Source organism: Symphodus melops, assembly GCF_947650265.1.
Source record: "Symphodus melops genome assembly, chromosome: 3".
In the NCBI taxonomy this organism is placed as follows: domain Eukaryota; kingdom Metazoa; phylum Chordata; class Actinopteri; order Labriformes; family Labridae; genus Symphodus; species Symphodus melops.
Window position 1 is genome coordinate 30610538 of NC_136693.1, and position 27500 is coordinate 30638037.

General features: G+C 51.3%; 1 protein-coding gene and 1 long non-coding RNA gene across 7 annotated transcripts in view; both read right to left on the minus strand.

Moving 5' to 3' along the window:
- akap13 (A-kinase anchoring protein 13) overlaps positions 1-27500 on the minus strand; it is a 94680-nt gene that overhangs the window by 4624 nt on the left and 62556 nt on the right. For 3 of the 6 annotated variants that reach the window (XM_079339230.1, XM_079339232.1, XM_079339231.1), the window contains exons 11-36: positions 25517-25671; positions 23300-23661; positions 21676-21723; positions 19410-19587; positions 19094-19196; positions 18066-18108; positions 17853-17964; positions 15760-15919; positions 14091-14158; positions 13955-14009; positions 13214-13364; positions 12844-12956; positions 12508-12654; positions 11912-12168; positions 11662-11787; positions 11259-11376; positions 8487-8735; positions 8332-8408; positions 7306-7487; positions 6581-6663; positions 6316-6504; positions 4415-4561; positions 2553-2626; positions 1776-1820; positions 388-438; positions 19-291 (exon numbers count right to left, since the gene is read on the minus strand). In XM_079339230.1, coding sequence (XP_079195356.1) covers positions 19-291; positions 388-438; positions 1776-1820; positions 2553-2626; positions 4415-4561; positions 6316-6504; positions 6581-6663; positions 7306-7487; positions 8332-8408; positions 8487-8735; positions 11259-11376; positions 11662-11787; positions 11912-12168; positions 12508-12654; positions 12844-12956; positions 13214-13364; positions 13955-14009; positions 14091-14158; positions 15760-15919; positions 17853-17964; positions 18066-18108; positions 19094-19196; positions 19410-19587; positions 21676-21723; positions 23300-23661; positions 25517-25671 — 3566 coding nt within the window. The remainder of the gene's footprint in view (positions 1-18; positions 292-387; positions 439-1775; positions 1821-2552; positions 2627-4414; positions 4562-6315; positions 6505-6580; positions 6664-7305; positions 7488-8331; positions 8409-8486; positions 8736-11258; positions 11377-11661; positions 11788-11911; positions 12169-12507; positions 12655-12843; positions 12957-13213; positions 13365-13954; positions 14010-14090; positions 14159-15759; positions 15920-17852; positions 17965-18065; positions 18109-19093; positions 19197-19409; positions 19588-21675; positions 21724-23299; positions 23662-25516; positions 25672-27500) is intronic. The other 3 variants (XM_079339233.1, XM_079339234.1, XM_079339235.1) reach the window with 3 other exon arrangements.
- Positions 2642-3694, minus strand: LOC306821061. Its single transcript, XR_013778745.1, has 3 exons — positions 3678-3694; positions 3528-3613; positions 2642-3495 (listed from the first exon to the last, which is right to left on the minus strand). It is a non-coding gene; the product is annotated as an uncharacterized lncRNA (long non-coding RNA).

Below are 27500 nucleotides of genomic sequence, written 5' to 3' on the forward strand. Positions count from 1 at the left end.
GAAAATGATGCAAAGTACCTGGGTGTGCAGCATGGCCTCCCTCTCCATCAGCTGCTGCTCCCGGTGCTCCCACTCCCTCTCCCTCCTCCTCTTCTCCTCAGCGTGAGCGGCCTGCTGCCTCTGCAGGGAGGCCATCTCCTGCCGCTGCTTCTCCAGGCTCCGCTGCTTCTCCTGTTCGATCAGCGAGCTGGGCCGAGACGACGGCCGTGATGAAGACGAGCAGGAGGAGGGCCGCTCGCTCAGGGCCTGCCGCTGGTCTTCTATGAAGCTGTCCTGCTGGACCACCACCGCCTGGGAGAGCCACGGGAGACATGGATTAGCTCTGTGCCTGTTGCTCGACTCATATCACACCTGAAGGTTTGTGAGTGTGTGTGTGCGGTGTGTTACCTGCAGAGTGCTGAGCAGGAGGTGCAGGTTGGACACGCTGTGGAGGACCTGCTGTGGGACAAAAGACAAGTCACACATCCTGTCCTCTTCTCGTCACTCTGCCTGCTCCGTGTTGTCCTGCTTGTTAAAATGTGACCTGAACGACGGCAGCGCCTGATTTTAAATGTTGACTTCTTCTCTTAATAAGCTCCGCTGACAGACTGGAAGTCATTTGAATATACCGGACAAAGGCAGCTTTTAAGTGACATGAATTTAAAGATGATGTGACCTTTTCCTCCATTCAGACTCTGACAAAGGGACACGGCCACGAAGCTTTCAGCTGTCACCATGTTTACCGCGACTCCAACTGCTCCAATTAAGACTCAGTGGAAGTGAAGCAAAACAACTTCACTCCTGCATTTAAACAGCAGGGTGAACAAACATTATTTATGATCTGCATCCACACGAAAACTTTCTGACATGTCTGTTGGCTGATGCTGAGAAGGTTTCTCTCTTATGTGTACTTAAAGGAGCAGTTTGTAACCCTAGTGTTTAAAATGAGTACTGCAGTCTAAACTCTAATCATCACAGAGAGCTGTCTCCCCCCCTCCTCTCACACAGCTCTGCATGTGGTGGACACTGTAGCTTCAGTGTTTAGCCAGCTCTGCATGTGGTGGCCACTGTAGCTTCAGTGTTTAGCCAGCTCTGCATGTGGTGGCCACTGTAGCTTCAGTGTTTAGCCAGCTCTGCATGTGGTGGCCACTGTAGCTTCAGTGTTTAGCCAGCTCTGCATGTGGTGGACACTGTAGCTTCAGTGTTTAGCCAGCTCTGCATGTGGTGGACACTGTAGCTTCAGTGTTTAGCCAGCTCTGCATGTGGTGGACACTGTAGCTTCAGTGTTTAGCCAGCTCTGCATGTGGTGGACACTGTAGCTTCAGTGTTTAGCCAGCTCTGCATGGGTCTGTAAAGCTTTCTGCGTTCTAACCTCTCTCCATGTTTCATCTCCAACATTGATCCTAGTTTGAGCAGCTTTCTGCTGCTGGAGCTTATTAGAAACATGCAGAGGCTTTTTAGCTCGGGTACAATCACTTCTATCTGAAGCAGTTCCACTGCCCGCTTCCATCGCTGCAACACCTGTTCACCTGATAACTGCTCTCATATCTGGCAAACCCAGGGGCGTCCAAAACGGCCTTCAAAGCCCCGCCTACCTTCTCTGGTCCAATCAAATCCAGAGCATTCAGGAGCAGAATCTAAATACTGGCTGCTGCATGTTTCCTTCATGTCTGATCACAGTGGGAGGTCGGAGTTTCATTTTGTGACGCTGATTTCAACGACAGTAACGCAGAGCTGGGACAGTTTCCATGTGAACATCAGGTGTAATTGGGTTGAGGACAGGAAGTCAGACTTACCTCACTGTTCCTCTTCAGCAGCTGCAGCAGGTTGGCGTTTCCTCCCTGCACACAAACAAAAGCACACACATTAACACACACACACACACACACACACACACACACACACACACACACACACAGTGTGTGAGCCTGAACAATGCATACATGTCTGATTGAATGTGATTACAGCGACAGACGTGGGCGTGCAGTCTTAAATCTAATTGTATCAGTGTATGATTATGTGCAGCTGACGCTGGGACACAGCAGGCGAGCAGCTGGATTTCTAAAGGATGGTTAAACGCCTCTTAAAATCTATTTTTAACTTGAGAAGAAAATCACCAACTGATGTGAAAACAGTAGAAAACTGATGAACTGACACTCTGGAGTGATCATTCTGACTTCTGCACACACTTCCTTCTTTCTCTGAACCTGTCTGATCTTTGGCTCCACGCCCGCCAGGAAAATACATGAATGAGTGGGGCGTCATTATGTGGCGTCCAGCTGCTGGATGTGTGCAGGATAAATGACTACAGAGGCCAGAATCCAGTGCAGAGCTACAACAGCAGCACCTGAAGGCACACCATTCATTTTCACCCACTATCGACTCCTCACACAACTGATGGTTGCTATTAGCAACGGGACCTGGCAGGAAGAGTCAACAGGCTAATTCAGTCGAGGGAGGAGCGCAGCCCCCGCCCCCCCCCACACACACACACACGGCCTCAGGTTCTCATCGAGGCGTGGGGGGCGGAGCCACTTCACAGTCAAGAGTAATCGGCTGCCAAAGACGCCAACCTTCTTTAAAACGCTGTCGGACTCCGTCCTGCGCAGATCTCCTGCCGTGTCCTCGCTCTCGTCTCTGTCTCCAGCTGAAAGGAAAGGAAACAAGGTGAGACATGTTTCACACCCACTACACACTGATCAAACATGCTGACATGATACACGCCTTACTGTTACTCTGATCCTTCATCCAATCAAAACTGCTGAGTCATCAAAACATTCCCCCCCGTACAGTGTGTGTGGATGGAGACATGAGCTAATCACACCTATTTGGTTTTTTGAAGCAGGCTGTAAACATGTTCATGTCTGCTGTAAAAACAGGCTGTTTGAATGGGTGTGTATGTGACTTCCTGTGCTGCTGCAGCCAGCCTCTAGTGGACACTCCAGGTACTGCAGCCAGCCTCTAGTGGACACTCCAGGTACTGCAGGATGTTATACTTCAGCATTGACTTCATTTCTAAACACCGGAGGACGCTGTTTGATTGGCTTGACTAAATCATGTCTTATATTCATTTTGACTAATAAAGAAGTCTTTGAACGTTTCTCAGAGTCAGCGCCCGTCAAACAGCCAGCGGGAAGGAGAAACAAAGACGAGCTTCTTTAAATCTTAATAATTCTGACTTCATCATGTAAAACAATGATGCATGTTCTTCTGCAGGGGAAAAAGAAGCTTTATATTTCAGAGTCAGGAAGTCTGGACCTCCTCCTGAGATCTCTCACTACCAGCAGAGTTTCACTCGGAGCTTAAAAGCCATCACTTCTGAGGTATCGCCCCCGGCAACCTCTCCCTCAGGGTGATCCACTTCTTCTGTCCAAGTCCTCGTCTCAAATGTTTTATCTAACTGCACTAAAGAGAGGCATTGTGGGAAGTGCTGGGGATGGAGCCTGCTGAACATGTGTTAGAGTGAACACAACACTTACTACACCTGGACCTCGCTACACCTGGACCTCACTGCACCTGGGCCTCGCTACACCTGGGCCTCGCTACACCTGGGCCTCACTGCACCTGGGCCTCGCTACACCTGGGCCTCGCTACACCTGGACCTCACTGCACCTGGGCCTCGCTACACCTGGGCCTCGCTACACCTGGACCTTGCTGCACCTGGGCCTCGCTACACCTGGGCCTCGCTACACCTGGACCTCACTGCACCTGGGCCTCGCTACACCTGGGCCTCGCTACACCTGGACCTCACTGCACCTGGGCCTCGCTACACCTGGGCCTCGCTACACCTGGGCCTCACTGCACCTGGGCCTCGCTACACCTGGGCCTCGCTACACCTGGACCTCACTGCACCTGGGCCTCGCTACACCTGGGCCTCGCTACACCTGGACCTCGCTGCACCTGGACCTCACTGCACCTGGACCTCGCTGCACCTGGGCCTCGCTACACCTGGGCCTCGCTGCACCTGGACCTCGCTGCACCTGGACCTCGCTACACCTGGACCTCACTACACCTGGGCCTCGCTACACCTGGGCCTCGCTGCACCTGGACCTCGCTGCACCTGGACCTCGCTGCACCTGGACCTCACTACACCTGGGCCTCGCTACACCTGGACCTCACTACACCTGGGCCTCACTACACCTGGACCTCACTACACCTGGGCCTCACTGCACCTGGACCTCACTACACCTGGACCTCGCTGCATGGACCTCACTACACCTGGGCCTCACTACACCTGGACCTCGCTGCACCTGGACCTCGCTGCACCTGGACCTCGCTGCACCTGGACCTCACTGCACCTGTGCCTTGCCACACCTGGACCTCACTGCACCTGGGCCTCGCCTGGGCCTCGCTAAACCTGGACCTCGCTACACCTGGATGTCACCACACCTGGGTCTTTCTAAACCTGGAAAACCCCACACAGCTTGAGACTTACTTTTGCTGCTGTGCATCTGGTGACTGTCAAATCCTCCGAAGGTCTCGGCCCGGCGTGGCAGGCACACCGGCCCTGTGCTCGCTACTTCCTGGACATTGGCCATCGCCCCGCCCAGACTGCCGTTCACCAGAGCCTGTAATGTCTCCACTGTCACACACACACACACACACACACACAGACACACACAGACACACACACACACACACACACACACACACACACAGGTCAGTAAGTGAATTATCTCGGCTAACTGTGTTACTGTGCAGCTCTGCACTCATGAACCCTCCAGACACTTCTGCCTTCAACCTGGTATTGGATCCTGTTGCTAGGCAACTATTGACAACCTGTTTGAACCGGCGAGCTCCTCCACTAAAAGTTTAAACGTCTTTACCAACTGAAAATATACACGAAACTCTGGAAAGACATTTACAGCGTTGTTTCCTCACACGTCTGGAGAGGACGCAGCGCGCTGACCTTTCAGCAGGAAATGAGGAGAAACAAAGCTGCTGCTGCTGCTCGCCGTGAACACACAGTAAACACAATAACCTCAGAAAAGAAATGATATTACTGCTGCCGAATCACATATCAGATAAGGACAATTAATGCTGCAGGCTGTGGATGAGAGAGCTGAGGAACACATGGTGTTAAGAGAGAAACCTCTCCTTCAGACATCGTTCCTCTTTTCAAACTATTCTTAGTTTGACGTCAGTTATGCAACCTGTAAACTCAAAGATGCATTCCTGGTATTTTATGACCAAGCGCACGTTTTCATGGAACAGTGTTCGCCTGCAGCAGTCCTTAGAAATCAGTACGAGTTAGCGGAAGCTGTGCAAAGTTCCTCCGCTCACGTCTTCGAGTGCGAGGCTTTCATAACCTACAAAGAATTTATCGAGGTAAAACATCGGCGTATTCTGGAAATGAGAAGGGTTTCATTTGTGTGTGAAGGGAGCAGAGGAAGTCTCTCTGTCATCACACTCACTCACATGATGATTGGCTCTTGTGCACATTTGATAAACGAGCTGTGGTCTGAAGCTCTGCAGCTCTCTGGACTCCTCACGCTCAGCCTGATGGACTCTGGATTGAGATGGTTGAAAATACCATCAAGTGCTGGTTAAGTTTTTTTTTTTAGTTTCCCAGGAGACACTGTGACCTGCAGCGCCATGAGGACCGCCGGTGTAATTAATCAATAGCGGCCGTGTGCAGAGGCGATGTTCCAGCAGCCTCTTGATTAAGTGCTGGTTGGCTCACAGACTCGTCTTCCTGGAAACGGTCGTCATGGAACAGAGCAGAGCCACGTTTGTGTTGAGTGTTTGTCTGACACTGACCATTACTACACCGGGACGCCACGCTGTCAAGACTATCACATGAATCCTGCATGTTTAACAAACTGCTCTGCACATGAATCACTGCGTTTGACCCCTCGAGTCTTCGTCTCACAGTCGAGCACGACGATGGTTCCACTCCTGCTCTACAGGGGGGGGGGGGGGGGGGGGGTTCATGTCTTCACACTGATTTGTCTGTTTCAGACTGAGAGCCTCTCATGGTATAGATATCACCTCAGTAATAAACTGATTCCCTCTCCTCAGCGTGTGCACGAGGACGTCTCCACCTTTCATTGGCCACAGGAGATGTCAGTCATCGGCACATTTGCGGGGGAGTAAGAAAGATGCAGAGGAAGAGCTGTGATGCAAAGATGATGGCCGACTTCATGCCAGCTTCGTTCAACATAATGAAGTTATTTTAGCGAGGCCTGCTGACAGAGAGCCGCACCTTCAGGTCTCTGCACGTCTATGTTACCGAAGCACAGAGGACACCATGTGACATCCTGACTCTGCTGGTTTCTGGACTGAAACGTGAAGCAGCAGCAGCACACATCTTGTGAACACTCTCCCCGGTCTTACCTTCCTGCAGGGCATCCTTCATGACCGACGCCCCCCTGGGCAGCTCCTGGCTGCTGGACGACCTGAAGAACGGCTCGACCTGCTGGGTGACCTCCTCGCCTTGGTTCAGCCCCTCCCACATGCCCCTGAAGAGGCGCACCTTCTCCTCCAGCAGAGACATGATCTCTGTGTCCTTCTGCCTGAGCAGATCTGACGGAAGAAAACAAACAGTGAGTGCAGAAAAGCTTCCTGCCAGTCTGTCTTCTCTTTTCTCACAAACACTCACCTCTCATCTCCCTGGCTTTACTCTCCAGTTGTCTTTTGTCATCTTCCGTCTCACTGGGGATCCCTTCATCCTCGTCCTTATCCCTGTCCCAGGAAACAAACGTACATTTAGACAAGTTATACACGGGGGAAAAAAAATCTACAAATCATCACCAACAATATCTCTCTCCACGACAAGCCATCACTTCTCCGTGAGAGAGGGCCTCCTCCTCCTCTCCTGCCAACAGCCTGAGCTCCATTTAGTATTTTGACAGAAGTCAGACGCAGAGAGAGAGAGAGAGAGGGGGGGGGGGGGGGGGGAAAGCTCTGACTCTCTCTCCTTCCCGCTGGCTGCAGTCAAATAATCCTGTGCTTATAGCGAGCTGCCCTTGAAGGCGATCCAGCATTAGACTGTCCCTGAGTACATCCCATCCGCAGGTAGAGGAGTGCTAATCCTCCTGACAGCAAAGTGCTCGCTCGCAGCTTACCATTTATTACAAACTACAGAAGTGGGCTGGGTCTAACTCCTGGTTAACAACACAGACAGACTCCACGTGAACCCTGAGAGGCCCCCGCTGAATGTAAAGCTCGGCGAGGGCCGACTTTGTTGTGCAGTGAAAGAAAGGCTCCGAGGAAGGTCAGACGTTTAGTTTGAGTTTGAGGAAAAATATGTCAAAGTGTTGTTCCCGTCCATGGAATCAGCCTCGGCTCAGGATGAATCCTGGAGTCTGACCTGTACACACTCACATGGACTGCATGGCTTCCTGGATGAGCTGCATCCAGGTGTTGCGTTCGTCCTTGGAGCTGGCCAGGACCTCCATCATCTCGGGCTTCTCGATCCCCGCTGTGATGAGGAAGAGGCCGCGCTCCTCGTTGGCCACCTCCCTCACGATGAGCTTCTGGAGGGAGATGACGGTGGAGCGCTGGTCCTACAGGGCGAGGAGGGGAAAGATGGGAGGGGACAGATGGAGGCGACACGGGAGGAGGAGGATGAACAAAACAGAAGGAGATGTCAGTGGGAGGGTCGAGGAGGAAAGGGGAGGAGGAAAGAGGATGTGGAGAGGGAGAGATAATGGGAGAGCAGTCAGTAAGAGAGAGAGAGAGAGGGGAAAGAGACCAAACGACACTCTTGTTCATGTTATCGTGTAAATAGCTCTCAGCTGACTTCTGCACCACAAACCAGCGTTTCTTTTCTGCTCGACTCCATAAAAGTCTGAAAACACTGGAAACCACATCCCAGCGTTTTCCCTCCAACGTGTCGTCTGAGGTTACAAAGAGTCAGGGTTTGGTTTTTATGTCTGTGTGTTAAATATGTTGGAACAAACCCCACGACCCTGCAGAGGAATCTTTAAAGGACCAATCAGAGAGCTGCTCTCTTCCTCTGTGAGCATGAAGGAAACGAGCAATGAGCAGGTGACCCTTCAGCTCGCCCTGCGTCACCTTGTTCCTCTTTTCAATGAAAACCTTTAAAAAGTGTTTTTTTCTTATAACATGGATGTCAGCATGATGTCACCAGCATGGCGTGTGCCTGCCATGAAACTAGAAGTCCTGTAAACACACACACATGTGATTTATCTCAGCTGGGCGTGTCGCTCGGGGCCAGAAACAGCGAGCTAGCTTCAGGCTAAAGGGAGGCGATATGACACAACAGGAGAGCTGCAGCAAGATGGCCGACTCATCCGTCCAGCAGCGACACGACAGAGCTAATAAAACATGTTAGAGGGAGAGAACAAGCAGGGAGAGACTGATGGAGAGAAGACGGCGAGGTCGTACCAGCATGGCGAAGACATATTTCTGGTCCTTTTCTTGAAGGAAGACGACGCTGTCTGACAGGAGCAGAGCGTGGACGTCTGCCAGGACACACAGAGGTACGGTTAGCTGTCTCACATACATTCATCTCTTCACTCGAGCTGCAGGTGTCTCCTCACCTTTCTGTCTTCCCTGGCTGTTCTTCAGCTGCAGCACGCCATCGTGGATCAGCCTCCTCCTCAGCAGGTCCTCCCTGGCGAACATCTGCCCGCTCTTCATCATCATGATGGACTTGCTGTCGGTGCGGATGTGGAACTCCTTCAGGCGCCGCCTTTTGTCGTGCTCGTTCACCTTGCTGTCGACCGATGCGATCACTTCCTTCACCAGCCGCACGGCGTCCGTCAGGTCGTCGAAGTCTTCTTCGCTCTCTGTGAACAGCAACACGAGACGTGAGATGATTTGCCTCTCACCTGACGACCACCTGGAGTCAGACTGGGATTTGTTCAAAGACTTCAGAGACTGTCAGACGCTAAAAGCAAACACGAGTCCATTCAGTAAAGAAGTGTCTCTGACCTGGACGGGAGGAGCCGCAGCTCTGAGGATGCCTTTACATGTCGCCATTTCAATGTGCATCCATCGCCACGCTGGTGCTAGTTCACTTCATTTAACATCAAAAGTAGTTTTTATGCTAAGCTAACCAGCTGCTGCCTTTAAATTAAAGTGATGCATAATGAGACTGATGTCCTCTCTTGTTGTTAAACTAGTGAAGCTACTTTTATTGGAGAGACAGGACGGTGGACAGAGAGAGAGAGAGAGAGAGAGAGAGAGAGAGAGAGAGAGAGACAGAGACAGAGAGACAGAGAGAGACAGAGAGAGAGAGAGAGAGAGAGACAGAGAGAGAGAGAGACAGAGAGACAGAGAGAGACAGAGAGAGACAGAGAGAGACAGAAAGACAGAGAGAGACAGAGAGAGAGAGAGAGACAGAGAGAGACAGAGAGAGACAGAGAGAGAGAGAGACAGAGAGAGAGAGAGAGAGACAGAGAGACAGAGACAGAGAGAGCGACAGAGACAGAGAGAGAGAGAGAGAGAGACAGAGAGAGAGAGAGACAGAGAGAGAGAGAGAGGGACAGAGAGAGAGAGAGAGAGAGAGAGAGAGAGAGAGAGAGACAGAGAGAGAGAGAGACAGAGAGAGACAGAGAGAGAGACAGAGAGAGACAGAGAGAGAGAGAGAGACAGAGAGAGACAGAGAGAGAGAGAGACAGAGAGAGAGAGAGAGAGAGAGAGACAGAGACAGAGAGAGCGACAGAGACAGAGAGAGAGAGAGAGAGAGAGAGAGAGAGAGAGAGAGAGAGAGAGAGAGAGAGAGAGAGAGAGAGAGAGAGAGAGTGAACATTGACCACCAGAGTCAGATGGTTGTTGTAGTACCACAAGGAGCCACAAGGTGGTGCCTCTGTTATGTTTTTGTGTGTGTGATGAGAAGACTTGTTGATCTCTGGCAGCCATCTTTTCTTTGTGTGAAACGCTGTGAGAGGACAAGCTAACACAGGTTATCTTTATTTCACATGTATGATCAGTGACTCCACACTCTGCTGTCTGTCAGCTCTCTGATGCTAACCAGCTGTCCCGGGATGTATGCTAATTGCTACCAGCAGCTAGCTTCTCCACGTGCCATGTTACAGATGTGAAGAGTTATAATTATTGGACATGAATTATGATCACTGATTGAATCACAAGCTTAAAGGTCAAAACATTCGATATCACAGAACAGACCTCTGACGCCTGCAGGTCAGCTGCTAGCTCATCCAAGGCTTAATGCTAAGCTAACAGATCAGTCATTCAGAGTCTGGTGTGTTCTACAGTCTGGGACTACACCAGTTCTGTTTCCATCGCCGTTAATGCGAGACCTTGACCTCTGTGATTTGTGAGAACGCAGCGGAGGTCGTCATCGTTTTCAGCGGATTAAAGTGACGTTAGCAATCGCTAACTTTCTACTACTTCAATCCCTCCTCCTCGTTCTGTCTCCACAGCCGACGACAGAAACGGGAAAAAGGTCGACCTGAAATAAAGCAAGGCCGACTTTCTCAGCCCTCAACATCAGGATGAGCACGTCATAATGACTAATTAGCGAGCAGTATGCTACTGATTAGCATGCTAATAAGCGATGAGTTGCTGGTGAATTGTGTGACCCTACATGCTGTCGGCGCCTCTCATTCAGATTCAGCGAGTGTCGTTCGGTGCTGACTGAGTGAAAGGGAACATTTCTCTCCTGTGCTTCCTGTTCTTCTGAGCACCTAAAGACTCCCTGAAACGGGGCGACAGCGGCGTGTTACTTCCTCTCAGTATATCACAGCTGGCAGCAGAGACTCTTCTTTAAGCACCTTGGGGATTAAGTCGCAGCTCCCTCGTCCCACATAGAACTCTAAACAGGCTTTGGGGAAGGATTAGAGAGAGAGAGGACACAGTGGGAGGCCGGCTGACGAGAGCTACTTTGAATCAGATAGAAACATATTTCAGCTGCACTAAGTAAGCTGGATCCATTATTCAGGAAATGTAAGTATAGTGTCTACGGGAATATGTCTGCATGAACTCAGAGAGAGAAGAGGGCTGATCGACGTGTCACAACTTTATGTTATGAACTCAACAGTAGAACTCAAAGGCGACCAGCATCCGGTCTTCTCTGCTCTTTAATGAAAGGAAAACTCCTCTGCTCTCAACATCAAGCTAAAGTGTCTTCAGAAGGACTTGAGAAAGCCAAATGTAAAGGGGCTGATACGCTGTTGATCATTAATATAACACAGACTGATCATTGAAAACAGCTGGATCAGATCCTCTCTGAAACAGCAGAAGAGGCTGAGTGTCAGATAAAGGACTGACGTGAGACGCTGTCCTGCTATATCTGACTCTGGTCTGGGAGAAAACGACCAATGAGAAGAGGCCGAGGTGAAGCTAACCTTTGGTGTGCTGTAGCATTCTCTGAATCAGCACCGGGTACTTCGTTATCCTCTGGGTCACCAACAAGATGCATTCTGGGATACCAAGCCGCCGCACAATGCTGCTGCTCATCTTTTTCTGGAAGATAAAAAACAAAAGTTGAAGCTAAAGTAAAAAAAAAAGAACTCAAACAAAAAGGCGTTAGCACAAGACGAGGATTCTAAAACGGGAAAGTGTTTTGCAGGATACTACGATGGCGGGGAGACGCATCGTTTGAATTCATGCAAAAGACTGAAATAAAGACCAGAGATGATCCGGTCTGGAACACCGGGCCGCTTTAATTCAGTCGTGCAGTAAGAAGGGAGCAGAAGACAAAAGCCCCTTCTCCTCATTGTTACTGTGGGGCAAATCTCTGCGGCTCACTTTGATGAAGGCCTTGAAGCGTTTGTCTTTGGTCAGAAGGTCCTTGTAGAAGTTCACTGCCTCATTGTGCCGGCTGCAGAATCGGCCGTACACCCTCTTCATGCTCTCGCCGTGGGACCCTGAGAACTGGAGCAGAAACGAACATGAAGATGAGGAGCGAAACAGCTGGGTTAGCATGTTAGCTGGGATGCTAACAGAGTCAACATGTGAGACCCAGAGTCTAAAGCTTGGAGCTCCTCCCTGCTCGTACCTGGCTGACCAGGATGTCTCCTATCCTGTTGATGACGAAGCCTCCCTCAGAGCTCCCCGCCTCCAGCTGGCTCTCCCTCTTCCTCTCCAGGAGGCGGAGGAGGTGCTGCGTGTGGAGCTCCAGGAGTTCATCCAGCACGGGGAACAGCCTCTCCAGCGTCTGCAGTTCCAGCTGCACCTCCTTCTGCAGGCCTTTGCTGTAGACCTCCGACATGATGCGCAGCGTTCGGATGTGATGCATCTCCGTCTGCATCAGCTCTGAAGGACAAACAAGGAAGTGGCGTCTCCTTCAATACACGCTTTTTAAAATCAACCACACGCGTGTTGGGAAGGCGTCAGAAAAATTCATGCCTCGAATGTGTCCTTCACTGCGAAGCTTTCAGAAATATGAGCTTTTCAGAATCTCTTCATTCAATTTATTTGTCACAACAAGACTCTGATTAAAAGCCAGGCAGCCCAAGGACTCTGACAGCCAACAGGAAGCCCGTCAACAGACGCACGCCGTTTTGATTAAATCAAAACACTTCCTGTTTTTCTTTACTCGTCCTTTAACCAGCTGAACTGCCTTCATATCAAACACTTGTTTCATTAAAGTACCGTAAATGACGTCTTGTCTCTTCACCAGCTCCTTGTCCAGCTGCTGCAGGTACTGAGGCTCCACCCCGAAACTCCACGAGTCCCACTCCAGCTCCTTGGCCTCGGCCTCGAACTCGCCCATCAGCTGCCCGTCCATCATCTCCGTCCCTGCGTGGACAGCACAGACTTACATCTTCACACTCCTTTCCTGTGTGGGTACGTCTCGAGTCTGTGAGAGCGCCATCACACTCGCCAAACCAACTGGACTTCAGGGCTGAAGCGTGCTGGGGCACGGTGCAGATGGTCAGCACCGTGCCCCAGACTCCAGTGTGTGTGTGTGTGTGTGTGTGTGCTGACCTTCGTCGGTGAGGGACTCCATGGACTCGGTGACTTGGTTGTTTCTGTTCAGCGAGTCGGTCGACTGAGACAGATACCTCAGACCTTTGATGGGCATGTCGTCAAACACCGGCCTGAACGGACCAATCACAATCAAGTATGTTCACCTCCATCCACAGAGACACTGTGACATCATAAATCACACACACACACACACACACACACACACACACACACACACACACACACACACACACACACACACACACACACACACACACACACACACACACACACACACACACACACACACACACACACACACACACACACACACACACACACACACACACAGAGACACACACACACACACACACAGAGAGAGGCTCACCCGGCGATGTTGCTAATAGAGAGACTCTTGGAGAGGTTGTTGCCATGGAAACCCATGATGCTGGTGTGTCTCCGTGATGACGGGATCATCAGGGAGGAGTGGTCTTCAGGGGACAAGATGGCGGACCAGGGTCGCTCCCTCGTCCCTCCAGCTGGAGCGCAGACAGAGACATGACAGGACGTAAACACACGGCTGTCATGGTAACATGTTCTTGCCACTCCTCTGCAATGACCGCTTCACTCTACAGAGCCGTCCAATCAGGCGTCTCGTCCACATAAGATAAAACTTTATTGATCCTCTGCGTTGCAGCAGCACAGAATCAAAACCAGTCAAAAACCAAATGAAGTCGTAACGAATGTTGGAGGAGACCATCCATGATGTGCAGTGACACGTGTGTTCAGAGGCAGCAGCTTTAATATAACACAGTGCAACATAGAGAGAGAGTAACTCTGTGTGTGTGTGTGTGTGTGTGTGTAAACAGTCCAGTTAGCAACGTTAGCTCAAGCGCTAGTTTAGTCACGTTCGCACAATGACGTGACACGGAGGAGAAACGGGCGCACAGCGTGGCGTTCCCCGTTCCTCCCGATGATAGTAACGGGAAGAATCCCAGAGAAGGAAAAGGAAGCTGTTACACGTGAACACAGCTGATGTTCATGATGTCACATGACCTGCTCTGTACTGGACCTGCCTGCTCTCTCTGAGTTTCGGGTGTCGGTGTGAAGGTGAAAGGTGGACACTCACATTTGTTCCTCATGGTGACTGGAGGAAAGGAGCCCGAGTCTGGGACTGCAAACTGCTGTTTGTAAGAGAGAAGAAAGGCAGATGAAGAGGAGCTCAGCAGAGCAGAGAGCAGGATGAGAGGTGGGAGAACTTTTACCTTCATCTTCACCTTGGCACAAACAGGCAGGCTGTCTCTGCAGCTCTTGTGGACGGAAGCGTTACAGTCTGGAAAGAAAGAAAAGGAGCGAGTGAATCCTGTGAGCACGGGGGCGGAGGTGAAGGGAAGAAATTATGACTGGTTTTCATAGCCGGCCAGGAAACTCCAGCAGCCCGCTAATGAAAGCCAGACTGGAGCTGAGCATGTGATGCAATCGAGGGGTAACACTGCTGCTGGACGGAGGAGGGGGAAAAACGAGCGAACGGCTGGGGAACGACTCGCACGCACGCACCACTATTACGTAAACATTCTCAAATCACCATTCAGGAAAAGGGTCACCAGCACGGCTGCTCCAATCACACGTGACCTGAGGCCACTCACACGGGAAGGATCCTGTACTCTGAACGCCATAAGAAGCAGCACGCCGTCACGTTTAGCTGCACAGTGAGCCTTCGACAGACACCTCCTCGTCCACATTTCCCGGAGAGGCTCCGAGTCAGAGTGAGTTTAACTCAACAAGAACAGAGAGGAGGCCAAAGTGTCAGAGGTTTTATTCTCACTTCCACCTCTGCCCTAAAAACACTGGTGTTACTGTAAGGAAAGAGGAAAGCATTATGTAATCTCTCTCTGGTTGGGACTCCAGCAGCAGACGCAGCTGAAATTCCTGCAGCACTCTAAAGTGGTTTTATTGGCTATTTTACTGCTTCTCGTGGACGCCTAACTGATTCCAGCTAATCTCAGACAAAGGATCACTGTATGTGTCTGTGCGATGGACAGCAGCCAGACATCTGTGAGAACAAAACCTCTGGAAAAAACACTCCAGTGGAACACAACAGGGACTGTTCCCCAGTCTCAAGTATCTGAGGCAGATTGTGATTATTGAGAGGATCGCTGAGAGCCGCGGCCGAGCTGGTTTCTCCTTTTTAGGCGGTTTCTGGGCTCGGGCCAAAGCTTGTGCAATGAACTACATCCTCTTCAGAGCTGCTGCTGCTGCTTCAGTGGAAAACACAGCAGACAGACAGAAGTTTCACTACTTCAAACAGATCATGAAGCCCGCGAGCCTGCCGAGGCTGCAGCACGTCACTTCTTCAGAGGTGAAACCTTTCCACTCATGATCGAGTGTTTAAAGTCGTCCGTGGAGATTCAATGAGCTTAAAGCCGTGAGGATACACGCACGCCGTGGTTGGTTCGTGCCGTTGGTTGTGCACCTCCTCACCAGGAGGAGCAGCGTAGGCGTGTCTGGTTGTGACATCATCAGAGAGCGGCTACAACGATGACGGAAGAGTTACGCGACTACACCGTGTTTGTTTACGTCACGCCATGATGATCTGGACCTCGGGGTCTTTACGCTCCCTCGAGAGGAATCCGACAGGACACACGGCGCACATCAACCAGCGTGGGAACATTCACGTGCACGAGGCGAACGCTCGTTTATAAACATATCTGAGTGGAAGACAGGGAGGCGTGGCTTCGTTTCATCCAGTGTGCTCGCTCGGCGATGAGCGAGACAAGCTACACGTTTAGCATCTTAAACTGAACGTAGACGCAGTCAACATTTCCAACATGGTGACCTCACTGAGGGTACGTCCATGTTTGAGACGGTGAGGGAGCCTTCACAGGAAGCTGTCATAACAGGTCACACAGTCCGGCTCAGTCACAGACCACTTACTGGCACAGTGGAGTCCCCCCTTGCTGTTGAACGCTCTGCTGCACTGGGAGCACTGGGCGGCGGGGCTCAAGACGACGGCGGTGAAAAGGTGCCCGTTAGTTGCCTTCTTGTCTCTGTCCTTGCCCTCCTTGTCTTTGTCCCTCTTCTCGCGCTCCTTTTCCTGCACAGGAGAAGAGAGGAAGTTCACACATTAACACGCCAGCAAGAAGTTCAGACAAACATTCAGCGTCGGCGCCGGGCGACCTGCGGAGCGGACGAGGTTTGAAGCCAGCAGAGCGACATGATGACTGTGATGTGCTGCACAGCAGGAGGCCTGGCACATTAAGTGACACATTATTCCTGCTCTCATTAGGAGACTGTTTGAAACGTGCTGCAGCTTCCTTATAAAGACCATGTGACTGCAGAGCGCTCCGACCTTCACTGATGCCTGCCGTTTATCTAAAGCTCCTGTAAAGTGTGTGTCTGCTACAGCGGAGCGAGTGTGGGGGCCGCCCCAAGGGGCCCACTGTGGGCCCAACTGAACATACATGGTCTGAGTATCAGCATTAGCAGAGCAGCGAGGAGCCCCCATCACTGCCGAGGGCGGGGCAACCAGCGCCGCCGGCGAGGTGCTGAGGCGTGTTTGCGGTGTCATTGATTCCACTGTGGACATGCATGACGAGGCCACACCCTCAAAGCTCACCTTCACAGAAGGGCCCGCTATAAGGCCCCGCCCCCAAGCGCCGTGCCTGGTCATTTGTCATCACAAGATCTGATTGGTCGGTTCGAGTCCCAAACAGGGACCATGATGCATTCTAACATATTATAAACTGCAGACACGTGTTGGAAGCTAATCACGTGTTCCTCTAAGTATGGGCTGGTCGTCCTTGACAACAGTAATAATCCATCATCACATGCTGCCTGGGAATCAAACGTGTGACCTTTCAGTAACAGGGCCGTCTTTCTCCTCCTTCATGGACGAGGTCATCTCTGCACCCGGAGAACACAGCTCTCATTCTCCTGGATGTGCATCACAGAGCCTCCGCCCAAAGCCAGAGGAAACGGGCAAAATAGAGTTTCCAGCTGGTTTTAAGAGCCGGCCCCGGGGCCTCTCGGTTTGACGGGACCACAAAGCTCTGACGTACTCCGGCTCATTCTGTTCAGCCGCTTCAGACACCTCGAGGCTGACTGCACCACAGCAAGCTGCCTCTTTTTTTACACACATTACAACACGCTGCTTTCTGTCTCACTTCCTGCAGCAGCGAGCCAAGCGAAGGTGAAACAAACAGTCTGATAAATGAACACCAATCACAGCCATCGGAGGATAAGACATATCTGAATTAAACTCTTCAACAGGAGCACAGACAGCTTGTGACATCCGAACCCGAGCTGGAGACAAACAGAGAATGAGCCCTCAGCCCTGAGGGGAACGCCGTCTCTTTAAACATGACAGTCCTTTCACTACAATTACAGCAGAGAGAGCAGAGCGCTCCGTGAGCCTACCTCCAGCCAACCTTTCAGTCTGAGCGAGAAGCCGTGGCTCCCTGCGAACCTCCTGCACACCATCCCGGGCTGTGGCCGAGCGGCTCCAGCTACCAGCGCCACTGAGGCCCCATCAGGAACGCAGCAAAGAGGAAGTGACGGCTTGCTACAGGACGTTACTGCAACCAGCTGTCAGCCTGATGCAGACGCTGTGTGCTAACAGCACGCTTCGTCCGCCGTCTGGTCAAACATGCAGGACGTCTGCAGGAAGTCAGACATTCTTAAAGGTCTCTGTGTTTCAGGCCGAGCGTTTAAAGAGGAGGTGAGATGTTGTGGCGGCACTTTGGCCTCCCGGCCGTCAAACCACAACGGCTGCAGAATCCTGTCTCTTTAAAAGCAGAGAGGTGAGCGCGGTTAGAGATGAGATTATCAAACCACAGCCTGCTCACTTCCTGTTCGACTTCCCCTTCACTCCTGTGACGCTTTGCAAAGAGCTGCACTCACAGCAGCTCTGAGCCCGTCTGTCAAACTCACACTGACTGTCAGTGTCCGAACATGAGAGCACGTGAACAACAGAGGGGGGCGAGAGCCGAGTCACATGACGACCTGCTGTGAGGTCCACTCACACTCACCCGGGTCTTTTTGTACATCTTATTCTTGAGGTAGCTGAAGGTCCGGCTGACTTTGGTCACGTTCTTCCCGTCAGTGTCGCTTCGCAGAGGGCCAGGTTCCTCCTCTGAGATGCTGCCACACACACACACACACACACACACACACACACACACACAGATGTAAACACCTGTATCTATCTGTCAGGTACAGTGCATGTGCAGAGTTGGACGTACCTGTATGCCAGAGATCCGGACGCACTGGAGAGCGACCTCACACCTGCAAGAAAGCAGAGCAGAAGTCTATTTACGGCTGCGTGGAGGTCGACCACACAGACCAGCAGGTGGAGAGACGTGACCTCACTGACTCGAGCACCATGCAGGTGACCCACACTCTGCTGCTGCACACCTCTCTGTGTGTGCGCACACACACACACACACACACACACGTGTCCTTTAACGACCCTGAGGATGGTATTCAACATCACCGGCTCTCCTGGAAGTTGTGTTCAGGCCACTAAATGTTTGTGGCACTGATGAGGGCAGCGAGCTTTAACACTCAAACACCGACACGCTGCTTCACCACCCTGAACCTTCAATGTGAAGGTGGTGGAGGCGTGGAGACACACACTGAAACAGTGAGGCCTGGTGGCTCAATTCTGTTCCTGAAGCTGTTTCACTCAATCACTTCCTGGTTGGTGGAAGATAAAAAAAAGAACACTTGTGTTCAGGGAAACATCTTCTAATCATAAAGGGATCGTCTGATATTGATGATTAATTAGATATATACACACAAAGGACACTAATGGAGGATCTGACAGGTAGAAACACGGGGGGGGGGGGGTCTTTGGGGGTCTCTAACAGCAGCAGCTACGTTCACCTTACTTACTCAAGCTATCATCATCATCATCGCTAGATGAAGAGTCCCCGTAAACAAACTGAGAGCGAGACTTGGTGATGATGGGGGAAAGGTTGAAAGAGAAGGAAATTCGCCTCTTACGTCTCATGCGTCCCACAGCTTGAGGGGGGGGGGGGGGGGGGCGAGGGGGGAAAGAATGACAGCAGGAAGTGATTAAAGTGATTAAAATGAAGGAACCGTGATACAACAGTGAGGAAGAGGAGGAGGATGAGATAACGGTTAAAAGACAGAATCTTTGTGTTAGAGGATCCGTGCACGCTCACAGGTGTGTGCACGGACCCTGAGGGATGAGAATCCCACCTTTCACAAACCCCCCCCCGCCCCCCCATCACAACTGGTCACTCACCATCGACGTCTCTCTGGCTGATGGCGAGCATGGACACGGACTTGGTGAGGGGCAGGGACATGGGCGGACAGCTGTTCCGCAGAGGCCGATAGCGCCTGGTCTTCTGGAGCGAGAGAGAAGGCGGAGTCAAACACGGAGCACAAAGATCACATACAGGCAGGAGGAGACAGGAAACTTTTATTAGTCCTCACTAAACAGGAAACAGGAAGGCCATTTGTGATGTCACAGTTTGTCTACATGCAATCAGAGAAGAGCGACGGCGCCTGAGGAAAGTCATCGTTATTAAAGGATGAAGGTGATGACGATGATGTCTGACCGGCTCGTGTAGTCCCAGCTGCTCGCCCAGCTCCTCCTGCTCCTCTGTCAGAGACACCAAACTGCCCCTGTCATCGCTGTCGTGCCGGGGAATCCTTAAAGGCTCCAGGATTCGAGGCACCTGGGTGGTCGGGCCCCTCAGCTCCTCCTGGCCCCCGCTGAGACCCTCCAAGCTGTAGCTGTGGAGACAAACAGGGGACAGAGGTGACCTCGTAGGAAGAGGAAGGACCAGACTTCATCACAGCTTTCCTCTTCCAGCTGCATCCAACACATGCACCTGTTGACACACACACACACACACACACACACACACTGCTGGTATTGCACAGTGTTTAGCCAGCTGAGTGATCACCGGGCTCCGGAGCAGATTTACAGCTGAAGCAGCGCGGCGAATGACTTCCAACATCAGCATCAGCATAGAGAGCTCCACCGCTGTGATTTACAAACCCAATGACATCGATCTACGGCTGGAAATAAGAGGCCTTGAAGAATCCAATGCAATGATTATGGAGGGGAAAACTCCGGCTACATTTCAGGATGAGCGATGCTTCCCGTCTGCAGCTCTGCTCGCTCACAGTTAAAGCTCCAGCTGTAAATCTGTCTGACCTCCTACGCCTCTCAGTTATCAGAGATCTTCAACATTTAAACATTGTGAACCCAAACTGGACCAGAAGAACCCTGACTCTGAGCCAATCAGTGACCAGCACAGAGCAGCACTCACTGAGCAGCACTGCAGAAGACCGGACCAGTCAGGAGAAGGCCTCCTGCCCGGCCTTCATCACACGCTAACATACAGACCATGCACGCTAACATACAGACCATGCACGCTAACATACAGACCATGCACACTAACATACAGACCATGCACGCTAACATACAGACCATGCACGCTAACATACAGACCATGCACGCTAACATACAGACCATGCACGCTAACATACAGACCATGCACGCTAACATACAGACCATGCACGCTAACATACAGACCATGCACGCTAACATACAGACCATGCACGCTAACATACAGACCATGCACGCTAACATACAGACCATGCACACTAACATACAGACCATGCACGCTAACATACAGACCATGCACGCTAACATACAGACCATGCACACTAACATACAGACCATGCACACTGACATACAGACCATGCACACTAACATACAGACCATGCACACTAACATACAGACCATGCACGCTAACATACAGACCATGCACGCTAACATACAGACCATGCACGCTAACATACAGACCATGCACACTAACATACAGACCATGCACGCTAACATACAGACCATGCACGCTAACATACAGACCATGCACACTAACATACAGACCATGCACACTAACATACAGACCATGCACACTAACATACAGACTATGCAGCAGGGCACACACTAAACACACTCTCTCACCCTCAAAAACGACAAATGCAAATCAAGCAGCATGTAAATATGTCTGATTCAAAGTAGGTCATGTGCCAAAACATCACACACACACCCACACACACACACACACACACACACACACACCTTTCCCAGTAAGACCACCTTCATGGTCAGAGCAGCTGAGGTCACATGACCACTGTTTCAAAGTGTCCTCTGTTGATTTAACATGAGGTGAGCACAGAGCAGGAGTCCCTCACTGTTCACGAGCAGCTGAAATGGAGCTGGAGCTGATCCCAGCTGTCATTGGGCGAAAGGCGGGGCCTCACTCACAGAGGGACCAGACTGTCAGAAACACTGAGGGCTCCTCCGTACCTTTTTATTCACATGAAGCATTTCTGCACAGTATTTTGCACAGCACACTCAATAACGTTTTCCCGCCAAAACAAACCAACTGACCGCTCACTCAGTCACTGCCGGGTCACTTCTGGAAGTTCGGCAGGATTCTGCTGTTTGTAAAGCGCTAAAAATCACCTGTCTTTGGTTCTTTTGTAATTTTCTCTGAAAACATTTTAAAATGTGTTTTTTTTTTTTTCATCTCAAACTTTGTCTCACATGTTGAACTCTTTTGCACTTCCCAGCCACCGTACTTTATTCTTGCACAAAGTAAACTCTCTTCTCCAACACTGAATGACAAACTCTCCCTGACGCCTCATTGGTCGGTACAGTCACAGCGACACTCCCCTGCTTCTCCCATTGGCTGTCTGTCATCACCAACCCACCACACCAGGCCACGCCCCCATTAATTTACCATTGCTGGTCACCTAGCAACAAGTCAATCTTTACAACGTCTGATGAATGTGATTGATGATTACCTTCTCCTGTGAAAGGTCAGCGTCCTGTCACCATGGTTACAGACGGGGCTGCAGGTGATGGGTGAGACAGACACGGAGACGGGTAATGGGTGAGATGGGGGGGTGAGATGGGGGGGGGCATAATGAATGAAACAATGAACTCTTCTATCTTATGATGGGACAGAACATAAAGGAACATGACAGACGACACGCTGCGACTGAGAGCTGGAGCTCAGGTCCCAACTGTCAGACGCTTCACAGACGTCCGCAGCACCTGAGCCGCCGCTCGCCACTCCCGTTCTCACACGACTTCCTCCAGACTCTTTAAAGACTTGATGTTTAATTGTGAATGTGCGTTCGTCCTGCTAAAGATAGAGCTGTCCCTGCAGTGGGGATTCACCACGCGGCCCGAGGAACCTTTCTCTAGTCTTAATCCCTTTGCATGCTTCTCATGTTGATCCACACAGAGAACCTGCAGCTACACGTTCAGATTTGTGTCATTAGTTACACTTCAGAGACGGCTACAGCTGTGACAAACGTTCAAAAACATTCAAATACAGCCGATAAAAAAACTCACATTTTTCTGTCCTATACGCAACATCTTTGCACAACGAGTCTGCAAACATCTGAGACCACAGGCTGTAGATATAAGTGAACGCAGCCTGAGTGTCGTCCCCTGTGTGTCCCTGCAGGGGGCGCTAGAGTCCCCCATGTGTCCCTGCAGGGGGCGCTGGAGTCCCCCTTGTGTCCCTGCAGGGGGCGCTGGAGTCCCCCTTGTGTCCCTGCAGGGGGCGCTGGAGTCCCCCTTGTGTCCCTGCAGGGGGCACTGGAGTCCCCCGTGTGTCCCTGCAGGGGGCGCTGGAGTCCCCCGTGTGATCCTGCAGGGGGCACTGGAGTCCCCCGTGTGTTCCTGCAGGGGGCGCTGGAGTCCCCCCGTGTGTTCCTGCAGGGGGCGCTGGAGTCCCCCGTGTGTTCCTGCAGGGGGCGCTGGAGTCTCAGGCTAACTTTGAGTCAAGCTAACGACAGGCTGAGAGCTGAGGCGGGTTTTAAGCCTCCTGACAAACCGTTACACGGCGCCCACCTGTCAATCAGCTCAGCTACACGCCTTATTGTGAATAACTCTGATCCTTCAACCAATCAAAACTGCTGAGTCATCAAAACATTCCCCCCCGTACAGTGTGTGTGGATGGAGACATGTCCACGTCTGCTGTAACAGGGTGCAGCTTGGTCTTAATGTGTCTTTTGTTGTCACGTCTGGTTTTATTTCGATGTTCCTGTTTCAGACTTTCTCTTTTGTTCTTGAATTGATTCACTTCATTTTGCTCTTTAAAGCGTAAAGTGTTGAATGTGAGGAGATGATATGTAACAAGCGTCGGTTTGAGAAGCTTCAGCTGCAGCTCAGTCATGTGGTGTTCTGCACGGCAGGAGATGTTAAATAGAGAGCTGATTAAAGGAGCAGTAAGCGGTAACATGATGACTGTGAACGAGCTGCATGTGCTAACACAGTAGCTCCCTAAAAACAGCAGACAAATGGGAGCACAGCTGCACGCAGCAGGAGGAGGAAACATTCGACATGGCACAGAGGGAGAGAATAATCCTGACATCTGCACACACCCGTCTACTCATCACCATCCCAGCCTCTCACCTCCTCTGGTTCATCTCTGCGTCTCCTCCGTTGTTCTTCCCCGGACCCCAGCTGTGGCGGCGAAGAGGGGAGATGGAGCGGATGCTGTTCCTCAGGAGGCAGGAGCGGCGTGGCACCTCCGTCACTCGGTCTTTGGCCTCTTCTTCAGCTTCTCCCGCTCCTCCAGCTCCACCGCTGCCGTCCAGTCCTGCAGTGACGGTGATCCCGGTCCGGACGCCCTCCTCTGGGCTCCAGCTGCATTCCAGGCCCTGGCTGCCCTCTGGACTGGAGCTGGACGGACCCACGCTGGCGGTGTCGTCTGTGGAGGAACAGGAGACGGAGACCTCGCTGGTGCTGTCTCCTCCTGTCACTGCATCGTCACTCTGCACACAGACAGGAAATAGAATTAAAACCCTCTCTCGCAGGCGTCACGGCTCAAAGGGAAGGGTCCGAGTTAATCAGAGCTCGCTGCATTCAGGGGAAGATGGAGGACAGAAAAGATGATTCATTCATTCTGGACTCACACTCAGGCCGCTTCAAGAGGTCCTTGTTGTTTCAGGTTCTTGTCACAGGTAAGTACACGAGTCGGCTCGACCACACGAAGCTCCGATAGCAATCTTAGCAATATTTTATGACGCAACACAAACGCGTTTCTCTGTCTGCAGAGATAAAAGGGGCGGAGCAATACAGCACCTCCTGCTGTGAATATGCTAAAATGTAAAAACTCACTAGAAGCATCCCAGTGTCTGTCTGTCTGTCTGTCTGTCTGTCTGTCTGTCTGTCTGTCTGTCTGTCTGTCTGTCTGTCTGTCTGTCTGTCTGTGTGAAGGTGTCTCACCACCTCCATCCATGGGCATTCACTCCCTCATGCCATGAATAAAGAGTGTCAGGAAGGAGACATGATGAGGACGAGCAGCTTTACAGCAAACACGCTGTGTCCAACGTACCACACGTCTTTATGGAGTGTACACTCACACCGCTTTCACACATGCACCGCTCAGCAGGAGGGGGCGGGGCCTCCCGAGTGTCTTTCTATCTATGCACACACACACACACACACACACACACACACACACACACACACACACACACACACACACACACACACACACACACACACACACACACACACACACACACACACACACACACACACACACACACACACACACACACACACACACACACACACACACACACACACACACACACAGGTATGGAGCTCATTTGGAGGTGTGAGCTTTAACTGGGTGTATTGTGCTGCCAGCTGCACTGTGAGCCCAGCACAGAGCCGCTTCTGTTGGAGAGCTCCGAATGAAAGCTCCGCTTCATGCCGCCGCCGCCGCCGCGTCCTCTGGGAGAGAGTGTGGGTTTGTTTATGTGAGTATTTAACGTGTATACAGACACAGAGAGAGAGAGAGAGTGCAGGTCATGTTTGGGAGTCGCTCGACCCAAGCTTTGGAAGTGGAGGAAGGAGGCAGCTCAGTGTGTGAAGACGGTTTGATCCTCTGTGGAGCTGCTGGAGGACTCGAGGCCTTCCACTGTGTCTCTGCAGCGTGGACAACATTTACAGCACTGACATTAATCCTCTCTCACTGAAGATGAATCTAGCTGTTGGGCTCTTCTGGGGGCCCGTCCCCGTCTGTCCACCGTGTCCTCTCGTTCAGCATCACTCTCTGATATGATCTGACTACAACAAACAGCACATTGGTTCACATTGCAGGAGCATGCTTGGAGTTCTCTGCAGAGACGAAGAGGAGCGAGCAGTGTGCTGGAAGCGAAGGGCGCCCGGCTTCAAACAGACTTTAAACATCAGCCAAGCGACAGCAGGGACCGCAGCTCGCACTTCCCCAGCAGCAGAGCAAAAAAGATGCTTAGTACACGTTTGGCATCTCAGCCTCGGGGTGCTGAGGAATAAAAAGGCGAGCGTGCTTCATATATACTGTATAATCCCTATAGGAGCAGCTGCAGGGCCAAACACAAACATGAGTGAGCGGGAAGCTTGGACGCCAGCCGGCACACGATTCTCTGGAAGCTGTTGTGCCCTGACTTTCCTGCTAAATCAAAGTAAATACATTGTCCATTAATTTCACATTTCTTCCATTGATCTTTTGGAACAAGTTGTTTTTACACTCGCAGGGAAACATCAAAAGCTCAAAGTTCTTCTGCGTGTTTCTGTTTCTGGAGGCTGCACTTTGTCTCCAGCCTGTCCACACAGAGGACGAGGAGAGAGTCTCACCTTTCTGAAGACACCGTCATATCCCGTCTCAGCGTTCAGCAAACTCTCCACGTCGCTGCCCGAGTCCCTGTGAGCTGTGGACGGACAAGTCGCCGCACTGCTGGTTCTGCTGGTTCTGCTGGGAGAACTGGGAGACTCTGAAGACTGTGAGGGTCCTGAAAGACACAAACGCAGCAATGTGTTAACACTGATGTATAAAAATGGACGTACCAGAGGAGGCCCAGGCTTCATGCTTTCTTCAGTGATGCAGACAGGTCAGGACAACACGCCCCCTGCTGAGCCCACTGCGTGGCCCTTACTGGACCCGGCTGACAGAGAGGGAACGTGGCTCCAATCAAACAACAGACATGATGGCTGGTTTCATCTAACGGGAGCGTTTGTTTTGATTTGTCATGAGGCGTCTCTGTGTTTCGGAGCGTAGATTTGGAAGTGAAGCAGCTTCACTTTGACTTCTCAGAGGATGTGATGAGGCAGCGTGGGCGGAGCTTCCCCGACCTTCAGCCAAGTGATCGGTCACCACAACCCTCCGACGCCCCTGACGCCCAGCCTCCATCATCCTCCTCTGTGCACGGCCTGCTCCAGGCTCCAGGCCAGGAGAGATCCTTCCTGCATGTTATCAGATCAGAGCACGCTGCAGAAGGAGCCTTTTCTAACACATGCTGCATGTGAGCGTGGAAAGACAGAAGGATGAGCCTGCAGGGGGCGCCATCATCAACACCAACCCACACTTCCTCCCAGGAGATTTCATCGACTCCTGTGGGGAAGTGTTCCTCAAAGGAAGCATTCAGTGTTGAAAACAGACAAACGCCATGTTTCCAGAATAAAAGCTTCCCGCCCCCTCCTCTCCAACATAAGCCTGTCTGTGAGAGATCAGGGACTTCTGGGAATCTGAGAAGGTGTGAAAAGGCCCGAGGATCAATGGCCGCCTGTCTTTACTAAAACAAGTGGTTGTTTGTGTGTGTTAAAGGTGTGAGGGCAGAGCTGGAGTCCCATTCTCACTCTGCTTTAAGTGTTTGTCATCTTCTGCAAAAACTGGGTTTGAACACGGAGCAGCATCGCATCTGTCATCCCGAGAACCACGAGGACAAAGACCCAGTCAGCAGCTTCCTCCTTCAAAATAAAACTCAGTCTCCTCCTAAAGTCAAGCTGCTCTATTGTCCCCTTCAAAATAAAACTCAGTCTTTTCCTAATGTCAAGCTGCTCCATCGTCTCCTTCAAAATAAAACTGTCTTCTCCTAAAGTCAAGTTGCTCTTTGTCCCTTCAAAATAAAACTCAGTCTTCTCCTAAAGTGAAGCTGCTCTTTGTCCCTTCAAAATAAAACTCAGTCTTCTCCTAAAGTGAAGCTGCTCTTTGTCCCTTCAAAATAAAACTCAGTCTTCTCCTAAAGTGAAGCTGCTCCTTTGTCCCTTCAAAATAAAACTCAGTCTCCTCCTAAAGTGAAGCTGCTCCATTGTCCCTTCAAAATAAAACTCAGTCTCCTCCTAAAGTGAAGCTGCTCCATTGTCCCTTCAAAATAAAACTCAGTCTCCTCCTAAAGTGAAGCTTTGTCCCTTCTGGGCCTCCGTACATGTGTGTCTGTGTCTGCAGAGACTCTGTCCTCTGACTGGATTTGACTCTTCTGATTTTTTCTGGTCGGGACGTTTGTGGGCGGAGCTGGTGTGTTTCCTCCAGCCAATGAGAGCGCAGCAGGTGAGTTTAGGAGTGGATACAGCTCAGTGATTGGAGGAGATTCAAAGCGGTGAATATGACGGACGTGGACGTAGCAGCAAAGAAGAGAAAATCTAATCAGAGTGAGGAGAAACAGCGAGAGGAGAAAGCTGCTTCTAAAAGCAGGCTGAACCTTGTGTTGTCTTTTACCTGTGGACGTGGAGCTGCTCTACTCCCCCCCCCCCCCATTTCAATAACCACTAACCCAGCCTGACGTTTTCACCAGAACAACATTTCTTCTGCTTGTCTGCATGTAGGGACATGTTGAGGACTCAG